Source organism: Mastigoproctus giganteus, chromosome 10 (genome assembly GCF_048544385.1).
Source record: "Mastigoproctus giganteus isolate SK-2022 chromosome 10, ASM4854438v1, whole genome shotgun sequence".
Classification (NCBI taxonomy): domain Eukaryota; kingdom Metazoa; phylum Arthropoda; class Arachnida; order Uropygi; family Thelyphonidae; genus Mastigoproctus; species Mastigoproctus giganteus.
The window spans coordinates 202997756-203014368 of record NC_143584.1 but is presented as its reverse complement, the minus strand read 5'-3'; the positions used below and the strand labels follow the sequence as shown (position 1 = coordinate 203014368).

Genomic DNA, 16613 nt, shown 5'->3' with positions numbered 1-16613 from the left:
ATAAAAGATTTTGTATATGGATGAGTGAGTATTGCAATTGTATATATGTCTAATATATATATATCCATTTTATTATTGTTTTCTTTAATTTTGAAAACAGAAATCATGCCAAAGGCAAAACTGTCTAGAAAGTTGCAGCCCGACATAGTATACCCTTCAGGTGTGAGAGATTTAAGAGAAGGTACTAGTACAGATGATTTAGTTCGCCGATTAAAGGTATGAATGTTGAATAATGTTTTAATGAAATTATTGGAATATTTACATTATTTTCTTGTGGTTCAGAATATACGTATCCATTCCTAACTTTTAAGGAATCCACCTAATTACACTGCAGGCTATCCTTCATGTCTGATTGTGTGATAACATCCCGCTCTCTTTTGTCATTTATATCCTACAATTATATCAATATCCTACAATTATAGCAGTTTTTGCATTTATACATTTGTTTTTTTTAAGCAGATTACAATACCAGTAGCAGAGGTTATAAGGAGTACAAAGTACTGCATATGGGTAGCAATAACCCAAGAGAAACGTACCAAGTTAGGTTTGTTATTTGGTTTTTAGGAGCATTAGCAACTAGGGCCATATTACTCCGGGGATATGCGGTGTTCATTCCCTGAACTTTCGGCATCCTCCGTATTTGGTGGGCATGGGCTCGAACCCCTGTCTAATCAAGAAGCATATGCTATGCGCTGCTGCTCCTGCCCACCTGGCTACGGAGGTGCCGCAAGAGAAAAAGAGAAACTTACCAACTGTGTGGTACTAAACTCAGGGAAGTGGAAAGTGAATTAATTGTGCAGTCAAATATGAAGTTCACTGAGCAGTACCACACAGTTGGTACGTTTCTCTTGGGTTATTGCTACCCATATGCAGTACTTTGCCAGGGCAAGTCATGGAATCTTGTCAATGATATATAGGAATTTTGCTAGCAGGGACAGGGAGGTGATAATCCCATTGCAATGGTCAGGCCACACCTAGAGTACTGTGTACAGGTCTGGAGGCCTCATTTTAGGAAGGATGTAGAGTTGCTAGAACAAGTACAAAGAAGGGCAACAAGATTGGTGAGAGGAACAAAGGGGTTCTCTTACCAAGAGAGGCTTAAATTCTGCAAGTTGCAGCATCTGGAGACTAGGCACCTGCGAGGTGATCTGATTGAGGTGTACAAGGCCTTGAATGGTTTGAGTGGGTTCAATGCTGATGGGATACTTCCGCTTGCTCAGATTAAGAACCTGAGGGGGCATAGATTCAAATTGAGGAAAGACAGTTGTAGAATAGATGTGCAGAAATTTGCCTTTAGCCAGTGGGTGGTTGATTGGTGGAACAGACTTCCATCTTTTGTTGTGGAATTGATAACCTAAATAAATTTAATGCTGAGCTGGACAGGCATTTGGAACGAATGGAGGGGTGAAATAGAAGGGTTTTTTTTTTTTTTTTTTTGGCTGTTCTGCATAAGCTTGCTTTCTTGCATCATATGCCTCTACTAATGCTAATTAAATGATTGATATAATTCTTCTTCTGAACTTAAGAATTTTCCAGTATAAAAAACACTTACAATTTTGCAGTTATTAGCATATATCAAGATTTCTCATGGTACACTACATTTTTTTCTCTCTGGTCCTTTGCTCTGTACTATACATATGCAGACATGAATTAAATAATCCATTTGACTTAAAAAAAAAACTTAATATTAAATTGAGCTTCCCTGTTTTTGTTAGTATTAGTATACAACGAAACATGCAATGAAACTAATCTTTTGCTATATCAGCCAAACAAAAAAAAAAGTTGTTTATACCAGTGGTTCTCAACCTTTTTTTGCTTGTGGCCCACTTTTGAGTTTCATTCACCTCTGTGGCCCCACCTCTCATGTTTAATTATAATAAATGCAATATTTATAATAAATATATACTTTATCAACTGCACTTTTTATTTATAACATGTATTATTTCTTTATAATATAAGGAATATTAATAATAAAAAAGGGGGTTTATTAACTACAATCTTTATTTATAATAGAATATTTACTCATATAATATTTTGTTTATTCACAATATACAATTATGCTCCTAACAAAAAATATTACAATAATATTATTGTCCCTTAGTTTGGTGAGATCCTTGCAGATCTCACTAATTTCTTTTTTTTATTAGTAATAATTTTATTTTAGAAGTGAACTTTTTGTGGCCCACTTAACAGTTTCCATGGCCCCCAATTTTACGACTGTTACCTGTGGCCCCTCAGAAATACGGCATGGCCCTCATTGAGAACCACTGGTCTATACAACCTTTATTGCCCATACCACATTCTTTCCACTGCCAGAAGGTACCAACCCAGCTGATTCTTAAATTTCATCATAGAGTTGATATCAACTGCCCAGGAACTCTGTTTATTCCTGTGGTTGTCAACTCACTGACAAAATGTAAACCTCCTTAGGGTGTAATCTATTAGTTTTCCTCCAATAGTTTATATTTATCCCACCTGGTATTTGAGTCCCATTTTAATATGAAAATTTTGCCATCATTCAAATTTCCTCCTCCTTCTCAGTGCCTAGTTACAGTTCAGTAATGCACACATTTATGGATATAAAGGACACACATTTATGTGCATTACTTTAAAGGTGGTAGATGACTTTCATCAACCGGTGAAATACCACCACTTTGCTTATTGGAGACTTGAAGTGGTGAAACCCATGTTTAGTCTGTAGAGCAAAGTTTCCGGCACCCCCCCCCCATACTTCTTCAACCCATGCACGGTACTAAGTACTATAGGTTTTGATACCTGTCGCGTTGGGGTTTTCATAAAAAAAAAAAAAAAATATCCCTGTCCTTGCCAGACAATTTCCCACTTTATGGACTCTCTCAAGGAACTCAGTATCTTTCCTTAGTTATAGCCTTCATACTTCAACACAATGTTCCAGATGCAGTTTGCCCCTGGCTTATATGGTGAAACTGTGACCTCCTGTGCCCTAGATGCAAAGGTATGGTAAATCATTTTCATGCAACAGTATGTGCATTCCTAGCCACCTAATTACATTGCAGGCTAGCCTTCATGTCTGATTGTGTGATAACATCCTGCTCTCTTTCCTCATTTACATCCTACAGCTGTACTCCATCCAGACTATAAGCTATTCTCTGGTTATATTACCCAAATGTAGAACCTTGCATTTAGCAGCATTGAAATATAACTGCCACTTCTTCAGCCACATATTAAGCCAGTCCAAATCATTTTGAAGCTTAACCTAACTTGCATCATTAACCATTCTCTTGACCTTTATATCATCTGAAAATTTCAACATTGTACCCTTTATTCCCATGTAACTATCATTTAAGAAGATCAGAAACAAGGGTGGCCTTAACACAATCCAGAGGGACTCCATTTATAACCCTGACCCACTTTGAAGAATAGTCTGTTTTTTTATAATCCTCTGCCTCCTGTCCTTTGGCCATCCCTCAGTCCACCTCAGAATCTTGTCCATAATCCCAATAGCCTCCATCTTAGTAGTATTCCTCATAATGGCAAATGATGCAAGAAAGCAAGCTTATAAAGCATCAGCCAAAAAACAACAACAAAAAAAAAAACCTTTCCACATCACCTGTCCATCAACTACAATAATTTGTTTAATTCTTCCTTGAATCTATTCAAACTATCCATCTCCACAACAGACGGAAATTTATTCCTGTGATTGACCACCTGCTGGCTGCAGCAAACTTCCACGCATTTGTCCTGCAACTGTCCTCCCTTAGTTTGAATTTTGTTCCCTTGTGTAGTCTGCAGCAAGAGGAAGAATGCCATCAGCAGTGAGCTTGCTCAATCCATTCAAAGCCTTGAACACCTTAATCAGACCACCTCATCCAGATGTCCTAGGTGGGTGCTCACTAGGCACCAGTTGCCATTTACAGACAATGCACTTTGCAGAACTAAAGCGTTTCTTGGTAAGACCACCCTTTTGCCCCCTTCACTAATCACATTGCACTTCTCTGCACCCATTCCAGCAGATCTGCATTGTTCCTAAAATGAGGCCTCTAAACCCATATGCAGTATTCAAGATGCAGCCTAACCATTGCCTTGTGCAATGTGCTAATCACCTCCTTATCCCTTCTAGCAAAGTTCCTGTATAACTTTGACAAAACACTATGAACTGTCCTGGCATCCTGTCTGCACTGCTCATCATTTCTTTATATAGTTATAAAGTATAATCTTTATGAAGTTAGGTAGATGGGCTGAGAAGTGGCAACTGAAGTATAATATTGATAAATGCAAAGTACTGCATTTCTCTTGGGTTACTGCTACCCAAGAGAAACGTACAAACTGTGTGGTACTATGCTCAGGGAGGTGGAGAATGAAAAAGACATGGGGGTAATTGTGCAGTCTGATATGAAGCTCTCTGAGCAGTGCTGACGGGCTGCCAGAGCAGGTCATGGAGTTTTGTCAATGATATATAGGAATTTTGCTAGCAGAGACAAGGAGGTGATTATACCTTTGTATAAGGCAATGGTCAGGCCAAGCCTTGAGTACTGCGTACAGGTCTGGAGACTTCATTTTAGGAAGGATGTAGAGTTGCTAGAATGAGTACAGAGAAGGGCAACAAGATTGGTGAGAGGAACAAAGGGGTTCTCTTACCAAGAGAGGCTTAAATTCTGCAAGTTGCAGCATCTGGAGACTAGGCACCAGCGAGGTGATCTGATTGAGGTGTACAAGGCTTTGAATGGTTTGAGCAGGTTCAGTGCTGATGGGATATTTCTGCTTGCTCAGATTAAGAACTTGAGGGGGCATAGATTCAAATTGAGGAAAGACAGTTGTAGAATAAATGTGCAGAAGTTTGCCTTTAGCCAGCAGGTAGTTGATTGCTGGAACAGACTTCCATTTTGTTCTAGAAGTTGATAGCTTAAATAAATTTAAGGCTGAACTAGACAAACATTTGGAGTGACTGGATGGATGAAATGGGAAGGTTTTTTTTTTTTTGGCTGATGCTCTATAAGCTTGCTTTCATGCATCATATGCCTCAACTAATTCTAACATCTGGCTGTACATTTAACCCTGGTTCTTTTTTATTTTCCACTACCCTGAGTGTAGTACTGTATAGTTGGTACATTAATCTGGGATTACTGCTACTCCTATGCAGTACCATGCATTTGTTGACGTTAAACTTCAACTGCCATTTCTCAGCCTATCTGCCCAATTTTTTCAGGTTTTGTTTAAATAGCTTACCCTAATTACTGTCATTAATCCCTCTATCATCTGAAAACTTAGGCATTAAGCCTGAAATACCTTCTTCAGTATCGTTAATAAATATAGAAAACAACAGTGGGCCTAGCACTGAACTCTCATGGACTCCACTAATAATATTAGTGCAAGAAGCCCATTAATCAACACCGTCTGACTTCTTCTGCTCAACCATCCCTTTATCCAGAGTAGTAACTTTCCCTTAATGCTACACTGTTCCAATTTGTACAGCAGTCTTTTAGGTGAAAGAGTATTAAAAGCTTTTCTGAAATTGAAGTATATGATGTTAAAATTATTTATTGCATCCGGTTCCTTTGTTACTACATCATAGTATCCAATCAGATTGATCAGAAAAGATCGCCCCTTAACAAATCCATGCTGTTACTGCAGTATAATTGCAAGACCTTCCTGTTTAGAAGGTCTTTCTTTACTTTTTCAAATAGTGACTATGTTATTTTCCCTTGAACTGTAGTTCAGCTAACAGGTTTGCAATTATTCATGTCACCTTTTGATCTCCCTTTGTGAATTGGGGGTACATTTACATATCTCCAATGCATAGGAACCCTCCCCAAATCCAAAGATTCTCTCATAATTATGGCTAAGGGTTTGCCTATCTCGTTTTCTGCCTTCTTTAATATAACTGAATAAATCTCATCCACTCCAGGTGCCTTTTTTTATGTTAAGCTTCAACAATTTCTCTTCCACTTTTCTCTCAGTTATCACACAATCAATTTAGCTATCTGTTAGATTTTGTTGAACTTCTGGTATTCCCCTCCCAAAAGGATTTCTCATGCATGAACGTGGATGCAAAATATCTGTTCAGTTTGTTAGCAACATGAGAAGCATCAGTGGTTAAACCGTTAACACGAAGTGGACCAATGTGATTCAACCCCCTCCTTATAAATTAATATAAGTAAAGAAGTCTTTGCTGCTTTTCTTTGCTGGAGACCTCTCATAATCTTCCTTAGCTTGTCTAAGGCAGATTAAGGCAGATTATCTTGTCTAACCTCCTTTATGATTTGATTACAGGCTAATTTTTATCTACCACAAGCTACCTGATAATTTTTATGCATCTTGTGCATTCAGGTCTAAGCCTGGAATGGTATTTCTTAGTTAGTATGAAAACCTAGCACCTTCTAGAATTATTTCCCTGAATGCTCCCCATTTAGAATTTGCTGTTAGTAGATGGGCCCACTGTAGAGAATTTAAAATCTGTCTAAGACTGCTGTGTAGTCATCCTTATGAAAGCAAAAATCCTTCCCTTGACAATTGTTATGTCTTTAAGTAAATCTCGTATTAGTACATTATGATCACTGCTACCTATTGGGTTTTTTACCTGTACATTGTGATCACTGCTACCTATTGGGTCTGTATACGTTTTCCTGTCTGTATACGTTTTACCTGCAGATTCATAATTCATGAAGAATCACAGTTGATAATCAGAAAGTTAAAATTCCCCCATAAGACATTTACTGACCAACTCTATTTCTCTGTATAGTTGTTTGTTATACTCATCACAATCATTAGGACTATAACAAACTCCTACTCTGATTTTCGTATTCCCTGTGCTTATAATCACATCAAACTGAACTGAGCATTGCACCTGTCTTCCATGTCAACTGGATGCACCACCATAGATTTAATATGCTTTTTAACTAAGAATGTAACCCCCCCCTTCTTTCCTGTCTGTATACGTTTTACAGACTCACCTCATGAATTCTTGTTTCTTCCCACAACAGCCGATGTTCATAAGCTGTTCCTATCATAGCAATGTTTCAAATGAGAATGAAGATAAAGCTTGGGATACAAACCTAAATAACTTCAAGGGGTGTGTCAGGATAGTTAACTGCAGAAGATTATTTAGTCTCAATTGTGTCTACTGTAATGTCAGGAGTATTGTCATTAAGATGGCTAAATTTGAACTCCTGGTTAGGACAACTAATGCTGATATAATAGGGCTAATAGAAACATGGTATCACCCGAAAATTGGTGATGACGAGTTTAACTGCAGTATGTATAATGTATTTACGGAAGATAGAAGGGGTGGAGAGGTCATGCTTATCAAAAGCAGCCTGAGCATGAAAAGAGCTTTTGCTTAGTCTGAAGTTAAGTCTGCCAGCATAGCATCTGTGTGGTCTGAGTTAGTTGGAAGCAAAGGAACAATGAGAGTGGGAGTAATCTACAGACCAGAATTTTGTGAAGAATATGACGAGTCTTTAAATTCAGATGTAATGGGCAAGGAGGCGTGAATGTCTTGTTATGGGTGTGTTTAATCTTCCCCAGATTCAGAGCCGTGCCGAGGGTGAGGCGAATGAGGCTCTTGCCTCACGTGAAAAGCTGAAAGGGGCTCCAAAAGAAAAATTAAATAATTACCAATGTTGCCATCATTAACAGTAGGGTGCAATTTTTCATTCTTGCCTCAGATACTAAAACGGCTCGGCACCGCCCTGCCCAGAATGATTAGAATAAGTGGAAGGGAAACTCTCGATGGAGAAAAACTTTTTTAAATAAACTAGATTATTATTATTTTTACCAGCATATTAGAGAAAGTACTGGGGGTGAGAATATTCTTGACCTCATCATTACTAACGAATCAGACAACATCACAGGGCTTAAAGTACAGGAACCATTGTCAGGAAGTGATCACCCTGCATTCAATTGGAAGATGAAGGAAGATGTTGCAGTAGTTACAGGTAAAGGCATGGGTTTTTAACTCAGAAGAGGTGACTTTGACAGTTTAAGGTGCTATATGGCATCTGTGAACTGGCTAGATTGTTAGGGGATGGCGAATACATTTGAATTATGGAATATATAGCAATAATCACAGAAGCCATGAATGTGTACATACCTTTAAGAAAATATTGCAGGAAAAGGATACTGAAATGGATGACTGTGGAGCTGGCTGGTCAAATAGAGCAGAAAAAGAAAGCATGGGATAGTTACGGAGCATTGAAAAGTACTGAAGCCTACAACAGGTACAAGTTGATCTGTAATAGTACCACAATTAAGGTCAGTGAGGCTAAGGCCGCATATGAGAAAGCATTGGCTAAGAGAGCAAAGAATGGGGACAAGGAATTTTTCATATATGCGAATACAACAAAGAAGAAAGCTAATCAGATCAGACCCTTGTGCACTGGTGTGGGAAAGGCTTAGATAACCCAGCTGATGTTGCAGATGAATTGCGTTGGTACTGCATTGGTCTTTACTGATGAAATATCCTTCACATTGAGAAGAGGCTGTACGAGTGAGGCTCAGCCATGTGAAATTAGTGATGTCATAATTACAGATGATTGTTTATTAGAAAACCTTTTGAGCGTAAAGCCAAATAAGGCTCCTGGAGTTGATGACATATACCGTGTAGGTTTGAAGAAGAGCGTGAGAGAGTGTATCGATCATTGAGGTTAATTATGAGGGAATCTCTGGACTCAGGGGAGATTCCTTTGGATTGAAGAAGTGCCAGTGTATTGCCAATACATAAAAGCGGTTCTAAGAGTGAAGTTGGTAACTACAGACCAGTTAGTCTGACTTCAGTGATAGGAAAAATCTTAGAAGCAATGATTAAGAGTACAATACAGGGACATTTAGATAGATATGTTATTCTGAAGGATAAACGACATGGTTTTGTTAAGGGTAAATTATGCTTAACTAACTTATTAAGCTATTTTGGTACTGTTACTCATGAGCTAGATTTAGGGAATAATTTTGACATAGTTTATTTGGATTTTAGCAAAGCATTTGCCTCGGTCCCTCATGAGAAGTTGCTGTATAAGCTTGAACAAGTTGGGATTACTTGTAAGATTCTAAGGTGGATTGCTGGGTGGCTGCAGGGCAGAAGGCTGTGATTAATGGATATTCTTCAGATTGGTGTAATATCAGGAGTGGGGTCTTTCAAAGATCGGTTCTTGGACCTCTGTTGTTTCTCATTTTCGTAAATGACATCAACAAATTGATAGAAAGTGTGATGTCAAAATTTGCAGTTGATGTAAAGATTGGCGGTCATTAATGATCAGTGGCAAGCAACACTCCTTCAGGATGACTTGAACAGACTTCAAAGATGATCAGGGAGGTGGCAAGTATGTTTTAATGTTGCTAAATGCAAGGTCTTACACTTGAGGAATAGCAACCCCAAAATAAATTATACACTTGGTGGGGTTGAATTAAAAACAGTGGAGTAGAAATGGTATCTGAGAGTCACGGTACATGCATATATGAAATTTTCAGAGCAGTGTAAACAGGCAGCTAAGAAAGCTCATGGTGTTCTTTTGATGATTTATTGCACATTACCCTGTAGAGATAGGCAGGTCATAATCCCATTGTATAAATTAATTGTAAGACCACATTTGGAATACTGTCTTCAGGTATGGAGAATTCATCTGAAAGAAGACATTCAGATTCTTGAAAAGGTCCAATGACAGGCAGCTTGCAAATGGGTAGCCATACAAGGAAAGACTTATGTGGGCTACAGAGCTTGGCAACCAAGCACCTCACAGTTGATCTGATTGAGGTTTATAAGGCTCTGAGAGGGGCCTTATAAACAAGTCGCCTTTGAAAATAGTTGAGACTGACAGTTTGAATAAATTCAAAGGTCAACTGTATAGTTACCTATGTGGGGAAGCACATAATTTGTATTTTCTTATCTACTTTCTCTCTCCCTCCAGTGCAGAAAAAGCCTGTGGCTTCCTTGAACTATATGGAAAATACTATTACTGTTAGTAATCCAAAGAAAATATGTAGTGTTAATTCTTTGTAGTTTTCTGAAAGCAAACTATATATTTTTATTACATCTTATTGGAAAACATTTCATATAGAATTTTATTAAAGTTTTTGTTGTCACATTTTTCTAGGACTGTGCTCAGGCATTTCAGAATATGGGACAGGATGATGACAATACAAAATACATCCCACTTGCATTACATCTTGCATCAGAATATTTTCTGGAACATCCAAGCAAAGACGTACGCCTTTTAGCTGCATGCTGTATTGCAGATGTGTTCAGAGTATTTGCACCAGAAGCACCGTACAAAAATCCAGATCAGTTGAAGGTGAATCTTTAGTTCTATTTGTAGTATTTTATTAATATTTAATGTTAATTATTTATAATTAATGGTACTCATTTGTATACAATAGATTTTTTGGATACTTTATATGGACAATTCCTTTATTTTCACTGAAAACAAATAGAATGTTCTACTCTAAAATATAAACTGTGACCCCCAGGATATGGAATCTGAATTATCCTAAATCTGTCCTCAAGAGGAGTGATTATATCCTCTCCCTTGTCAACTGTGTTTAAACATTCTGGACAACGTAAGTGAAGAAGTTGGTGTTTGTCCATTGTTATACATCTGCAGTGTGTTAGCATTTTACTTATTTCTTTTGATTTAGTGAATTCTTAATCTGCATTGTATGTTATGTTAATACTACTGCATTAATGTTGAAGTTCTGTTTTTCCTTCTGTTAATTCTAAATCACTATATATAATGATATGAACTGATGTAACTTAGAGGTTGGTGCAAATGTGTAGTTGCACATGAGTTGACTGTGGTTCAAGCCCACATGACTGCCAAATTCAGTAATGATTGTGTTCTTGTTGGAATGATTGGTTGTAAGTTCCTCTGGCTTCTGTGGTCATGCCAGAATAAAAATAGAATAAGGACCTTTATTGTGTTCAGTTAGGAGAGGTGAACAACGGTATGGGTTTATCATATAAGGTTAATTGTTTCTTGTTGTAGTTCTTTGTGCTTGATTTTAATTGGAGTTAAATGTGAGTTCATTTTAGATTTTTATAAGAATGCTTGCAGTTTGGTTAATAAATTAGATACTTTGCTTTATATTTTATCTAGTTCCAGATGTCATTTTGTGGTCATAGACAAGACAGTTTATTGAATGTTAATGATTTATTGTTTTTGTTTCAATATTTTCTTGTTCTGTTATCCAGTTAAATGCAGAGTATGAGAGGGGAGGCAGCATTACAATTTTGTTTATAAAGGAATTTAAAGTTACTAATTATTTTTTAACATTCTAACCCTGTTGTTACTGTTTGATTTTTAATTAGAAATGTGCAGGTCCTTTTTTGTCATAATCTGATGTCTGACAAAATCAGCATGCTGATGGGTAGTGATAGTAAGGAAAATTCTGTCTAGCTGGCACCTCTTTACTGATGCAAATATTGTAAAGGATTGTAGGCTTGAAAAACCTTGCAAGCTTTAACTAGGTGTTTTTTTGATACTTCTTCTGAATAACTATTTCCTCGAGAGGCCTTCATCATCATCAGCCATTTTCAAACCACTGCAGGATGAAGGCCTCTCCAGCAACTTTCCAGTTCCTTTTGTTTTGTGCAATGGCCATCCATTTACTACCCACAAACTCATGAATTTCATCTGTCCATCTCCGTTGTTATCTTCCAGGTTTTCTTCTAGCTCCTCTTGGGTACCATTCTGTTATTTTCTTAGTCCATCTGTCATCATGTCTTCGAGCTATATGTCCTGCCAAGACCATTTTAGTTCTTTAGTTTTGAAAAGAATGTCCTTTACTTGAGTTTACTGCCTAATCTATGTGTTTCTCTTCTTATATAACAGTCTGATTCCCAATATAATTCATTCCATTCTCTGCTGTGTAGTTCTCAGCTTCTCTTCAATTCTTTTGGTGAGTGCCCAAGTTTTGCTTCCATGAGTCTTGGTGGGGAGTACACATTAGTTCATTATTTTACGTTCCAGACAAATTGGGATATTGCTCCTCAGTATGTGACTATATTTCCTGAATGCTATCCATCCAAAATTTATTCTTCTCTTGACTTCCAGCCATTTATCATTATTAGCAGCTAATGACTTGTCCCAGATAAATATATGACTCCAACTTTTCAATTACTGCTCCTTCTATCATTATTTCCCTTTCTGTGGCATACTTGTTGATCATTGTTTTTGTTTTAGCCATATTCATCTTTAGTCCAAAAGCCTTACTAACTCTACATAACTGATTAAGATTTTCCACTAATTCTTTGAGATAGTAGCTTATGACCACAATATCATAAGGTAGATATTGTTGGGATAGCAGAGACGTGGTGTCACACAGATATAAGGAATGCAGAACTGGAATTTGGACAGTACAATGTGTACAGAAAGGATAGACAGGATAGGAAGGGAGGAGGTGTTATGCTGTTAATTAAGAAAAACATAAAATCGAAAGAAGTGCATCCAGTGGATATAGATGAACAGTGCACTGTTGAGTCAGTTTGGTGTGACATAAGCACTGCAAAAGCAAAAATAAGAGTAGGAGTGTGTTATAGGCCTAATGACTCGAATGAGTACAATGAACAATTGTACAGAGAAATAGAGTGGGCTAGTAAATCAGAATATCTTTAATGGGGGATTTTAACTTCCCAGATATAGACTGGAACTTATGGGTTTGTCGCTCGCACACTTTTGTGGATTTATTGGATGATTGTTTTCTGCATCAGCATGTTCGAGAGGCAGCCAGAGAGGGTAATACTCTTGATCTGGTTATCAGCAGTGATCATTTGTGTATTAAGAATTGGCAGATAAAGGAACCACTAGGTGGCAGTGATCACAGTGTACTGATGTGGGATTTACTTAAAGATATAATTACTATCACGGGTAAAGGAAGGGGTTTTTGCTTCCGTAAAGGTGACTATAGTGGTCTCAGACAGTTTTTAAATTCTGTACAGTGGGACCAACTGATGATGTTACCAACACCAAATTCTAAGTGGGAAGCATTCAAGGAATTATTAGTAGAAGCTACTAAACATTTCATACCTATTAAGAAATAATGTTCAAGGTTTAGGCTTAAATGGTTGTCAAATGAACTAATGAGACTCGTGGCAGAGAAGACAAATGCATGGGATGCATATAAATTATCAGGCGACACAGAAGCCTATGATATATATAAGCTAGTCTGTAATCAAGTCACAAAGGTTAGGCAGGCGAAGGCAGATTACGAGAAATCTTTGGCAAAGGATGCTAAGAAAAACAGCAAGGATTTCTTTACTTATATAAACTCTAAAAGGAAGGGGATGAATCTGATTGGTTCACTTGATATCGATGGTTTGACTGTTGATGATCCTACTCAGATAGCAAACAAACTGAATGAGTATTTTGCATCTACATTCACACACGAGGAGTTATTAAGGTTTGAAAATGTCACAAGGTTATATCAAATTGTAACAGGGTGCTTAATGATTTTGTAATAACTGAGAACAAAGTGGGGGAGAAATTGTTGAAGTTAAACATAAGCAAGACACCTGGGGTGGATGGGATCTATCCAGTTATATTAAAGGAGGCCGCAAAGGAAGTAAGCAAACCCTTAGCCATAATTATGAGAGCATTCTTGGACTCAGGGGAGGTCCCAACAGACTGGAGATTTGCAAATGTGTCCCCAATTCACAAAGGGAGATCGAAGGGTGACACGAGTAATTACAGACCAGTTTGTTTAACTTCTGTTCCGGGTAAAATAATGGAGTCACTGGTTAAAGATGCATTGCAGGATCATCTAGACAAGACTGCAGCAATAATTCAGACACAGCATGGGTTTTTTAAGGGAAAGTCTTGTCTGACAAATTTGATTGGTTACTATGATGTGGTTAGAAAGGAACTGGATGCAAAAAATAATTTTGATATCATATACTTGGATTTCAAGAAATCTTTTGACACTGTTGCGCATGGAAGACTACTGTACAAATTGGAACAGAATGGTATTAAGGGTATGTTGCTACAATGGATAAAAGGATGGTTGAGTGGAAGAAGACAGAGGGTGGTAATCAATGGGTGCTGGTCTTCGTGGACTAATGTTATTAGTGGAGTCCCACAGGGTTCAGTGTTGGGTCCACTGTTGTTTTGTATATTTATCAATGATATTGATGAAGGTATATCAGGCTTAGTATCGAAGTTTGCAGATGATACAAAGGTTGGTAGGGTTGTTAATGACAGTGTGTTACTGCAACAGAATCTAGAAAATTTGGTCAGATTGGCTGAGAAGTGGCAACTGAAGTTTAACATTGAAAAATGTAAAGTACTGTATATGGGTAGAAGTAACCCCAGAGAAATGTACCAACTGTGTGGTACTACACTTAAGAAAGTAGAAAATGAAAAAGACCTGGGAGTAATTGTGCAGTCAGATATGAAGTTTTCTGAGCAATTCAGACAGGCTGCCAGGGCAGGTCATGGGGTGTTGTCAATTATATACAGGAATTTTGTTAGCAGGGAAAAGGAGGTGATTGTTCCTCTGTATAAGGCAATGGTCAGGCCATGCCTTGAGTACTGCATGCAGGTCTGGAGGCCTCATTTTAGGAAGGATGTAGATTTGCTTGAATGTGCTATATGCTAAACTAGCTGAAGGGATCCTCTTACTAGGAGAGGCTTAAGTTCTGCAAATTGCAGCAGCTGGAGACTAGGCACCTGCGAGATGATCCAATTGAGATGTATAAGGCCTTGAATGGGTTGAGCATGCTGAATTCTGATGGGATTCTTCCGCTTGTCAGATTACGAACCTAAGGGGGCATAAATTGAAATTGAGGAAGGACAGGTGTAGAATAGATGTGTGGAGATTTGCCTTTAGGCAGCGGGTGGTTAATTGCTGGAACATACTTCCATCTGTTGTTGTAGAAGTTGATAGGTTAAATAAGTTTAAGGAGAAACTGGACAAATATTTAGAGGGGATTGTTTTGTAATTTTTTTTTTTTTTTTCTTGGCTGATGTTGCATGAGCTCATACGCTTGCTTTCTTGCATCGCATGCCACCACTACTACTATGTCATCTGTAAATGGTTTAGGTACTCTTCATTCACATTGACTGCTTTTTGTGAACAATCTAATCTTCTAAAAGCTTCCTCAACGGTAGCAGTAAACAATTTCGCGGATATTGATAATGTCTCCTTGTTGGACTCCTTTCTCAATTTTTAATTTGCTACTGTCTTTGTCTAGTCTAATAAAGGAGGTAGCATGCTCATATATTTTCTTCAAAATTGTAATATATGGGGTATCTGTGCCTTGTCTTTTCAGTGCCTGAAACTTTGCCTTATGCTGTATAGAATCAAATGCCTTTTCATAATCCACAAATGCCTTTTCACAACCCACGAGAGGCCTTAGGTGATGGCAATAATGCTCATTTCAGAGTCTGAAGACAAACTACTGAAGTTTGCGGCTCTATCCATAACTGTGACAGCTTTGGTTTGAAGATAGCTTTGTAAAAGTCAATATTGCTATCTTTGCACCATACTCACATGAGCAATATTTTTCATCTCACTTATGAATTTCTCTCATATAGTGGACACTTTATTAGTTATATAAATTTCAGCTAGTTTTCAGTTTCTTGATTACAGAAGGAACTGTAAATATCTGGTCATTACCCATAGAAGTGTGTAGTATTTCAATTACCAGTTTCAAGAGAAAATATCAGCAATCAGATAATAAAAACCTAATAAAGGATGAGTATAGCTTCATCATCGTCAGCTATTTTCAATCCACTGCAGGATGAAGGCCTCTCCAGCAACTATCCAGTTCCTTCTGTTTTGAGCACTGGCCATCCATTTACTACCCACAAACTCATGAATTTCATCTATCCATTTCTGCCTATGTCTTCCAGGTTTTCTTCTAGCTCCTCTTGGTTATCATTCTGTTATTTTCTTAGTCCATCTGTCATCATGTCTTCGAGCTATGTGTCCCGCCCAAGACCATTTTAGTTCTTTAGTTTTGATAAGAATGTCCTTTACTTGAGTTTGCTGCCTAATCCATGTGTTTCTCTTCTTATCTATCAGTCTGATTCCCAATATAATTCGTTCCATTCTTTGCTGTGTAGTTCTCAGCTTCTCTTCCATTCTTTTGGTGAGTGCCCAAGTTTCACTTCCATAAGTCATGGTGGGGAGTATACATTGGTTCATTATTTTACGTTTCAGACAAACTGGGATATTGCTCTTCAGTATGTGACTATATTTCCTGAATGCTATCCATCCAAAATTTATTCTTCTCTTGACTTCCAGCCATTTATCATTATTACAGCTAATGACTTGTCCCAGATAAGTATATGATTCCACCTTTTCAATTACTGCTCCTTCAATCATTATATTCCTTTCTGTGGCATGCTTGTTGATCATTACTTTTGTTTTAGCCATATTCATCTTTAGTCCAAAATCCTTACTAACTGTGCATAACCGATTAAGATTTTCCTCTAATTCTTTGGGATCGTCGCTTATGACCACAATGTCATCGGCAAATCGTAAATGGTTTAGGTACTCTCCATTCACATTGACTCCTTTCTGCGACTAGTCTAATCTTTCGAAAGCTTCCTCCAGGGCAGCAGTAAACAGCTTCGGAGATATTGTGTCTCCTTGTCGAACTCCTTTCTCTATTTTAAATTTCCTACTGTCTTTGTCTAGTCTAATAA

General features: G+C 37.7%; 1 protein-coding gene across 1 annotated transcript in view; it reads left to right on the top strand.

Moving 5' to 3' along the window:
* The window catches only part of LOC150079790 (sister chromatid cohesion protein PDS5 homolog B-like), a 284729-nt gene that overhangs the window by 2640 nt on the left and 265476 nt on the right, over positions 1 to 16613 (top strand). Inside the window, exons 2-3 of the mRNA XM_090383234.1 lie at positions 101 to 216; positions 10065 to 10262. Coding sequence (XP_090239360.1) covers positions 106 to 216; positions 10065 to 10262 — 309 coding nt within the window. The 5' untranslated portion in view covers positions 101 to 105. The remainder of the gene's footprint in view (positions 1 to 100; positions 217 to 10064; positions 10263 to 16613) is intronic.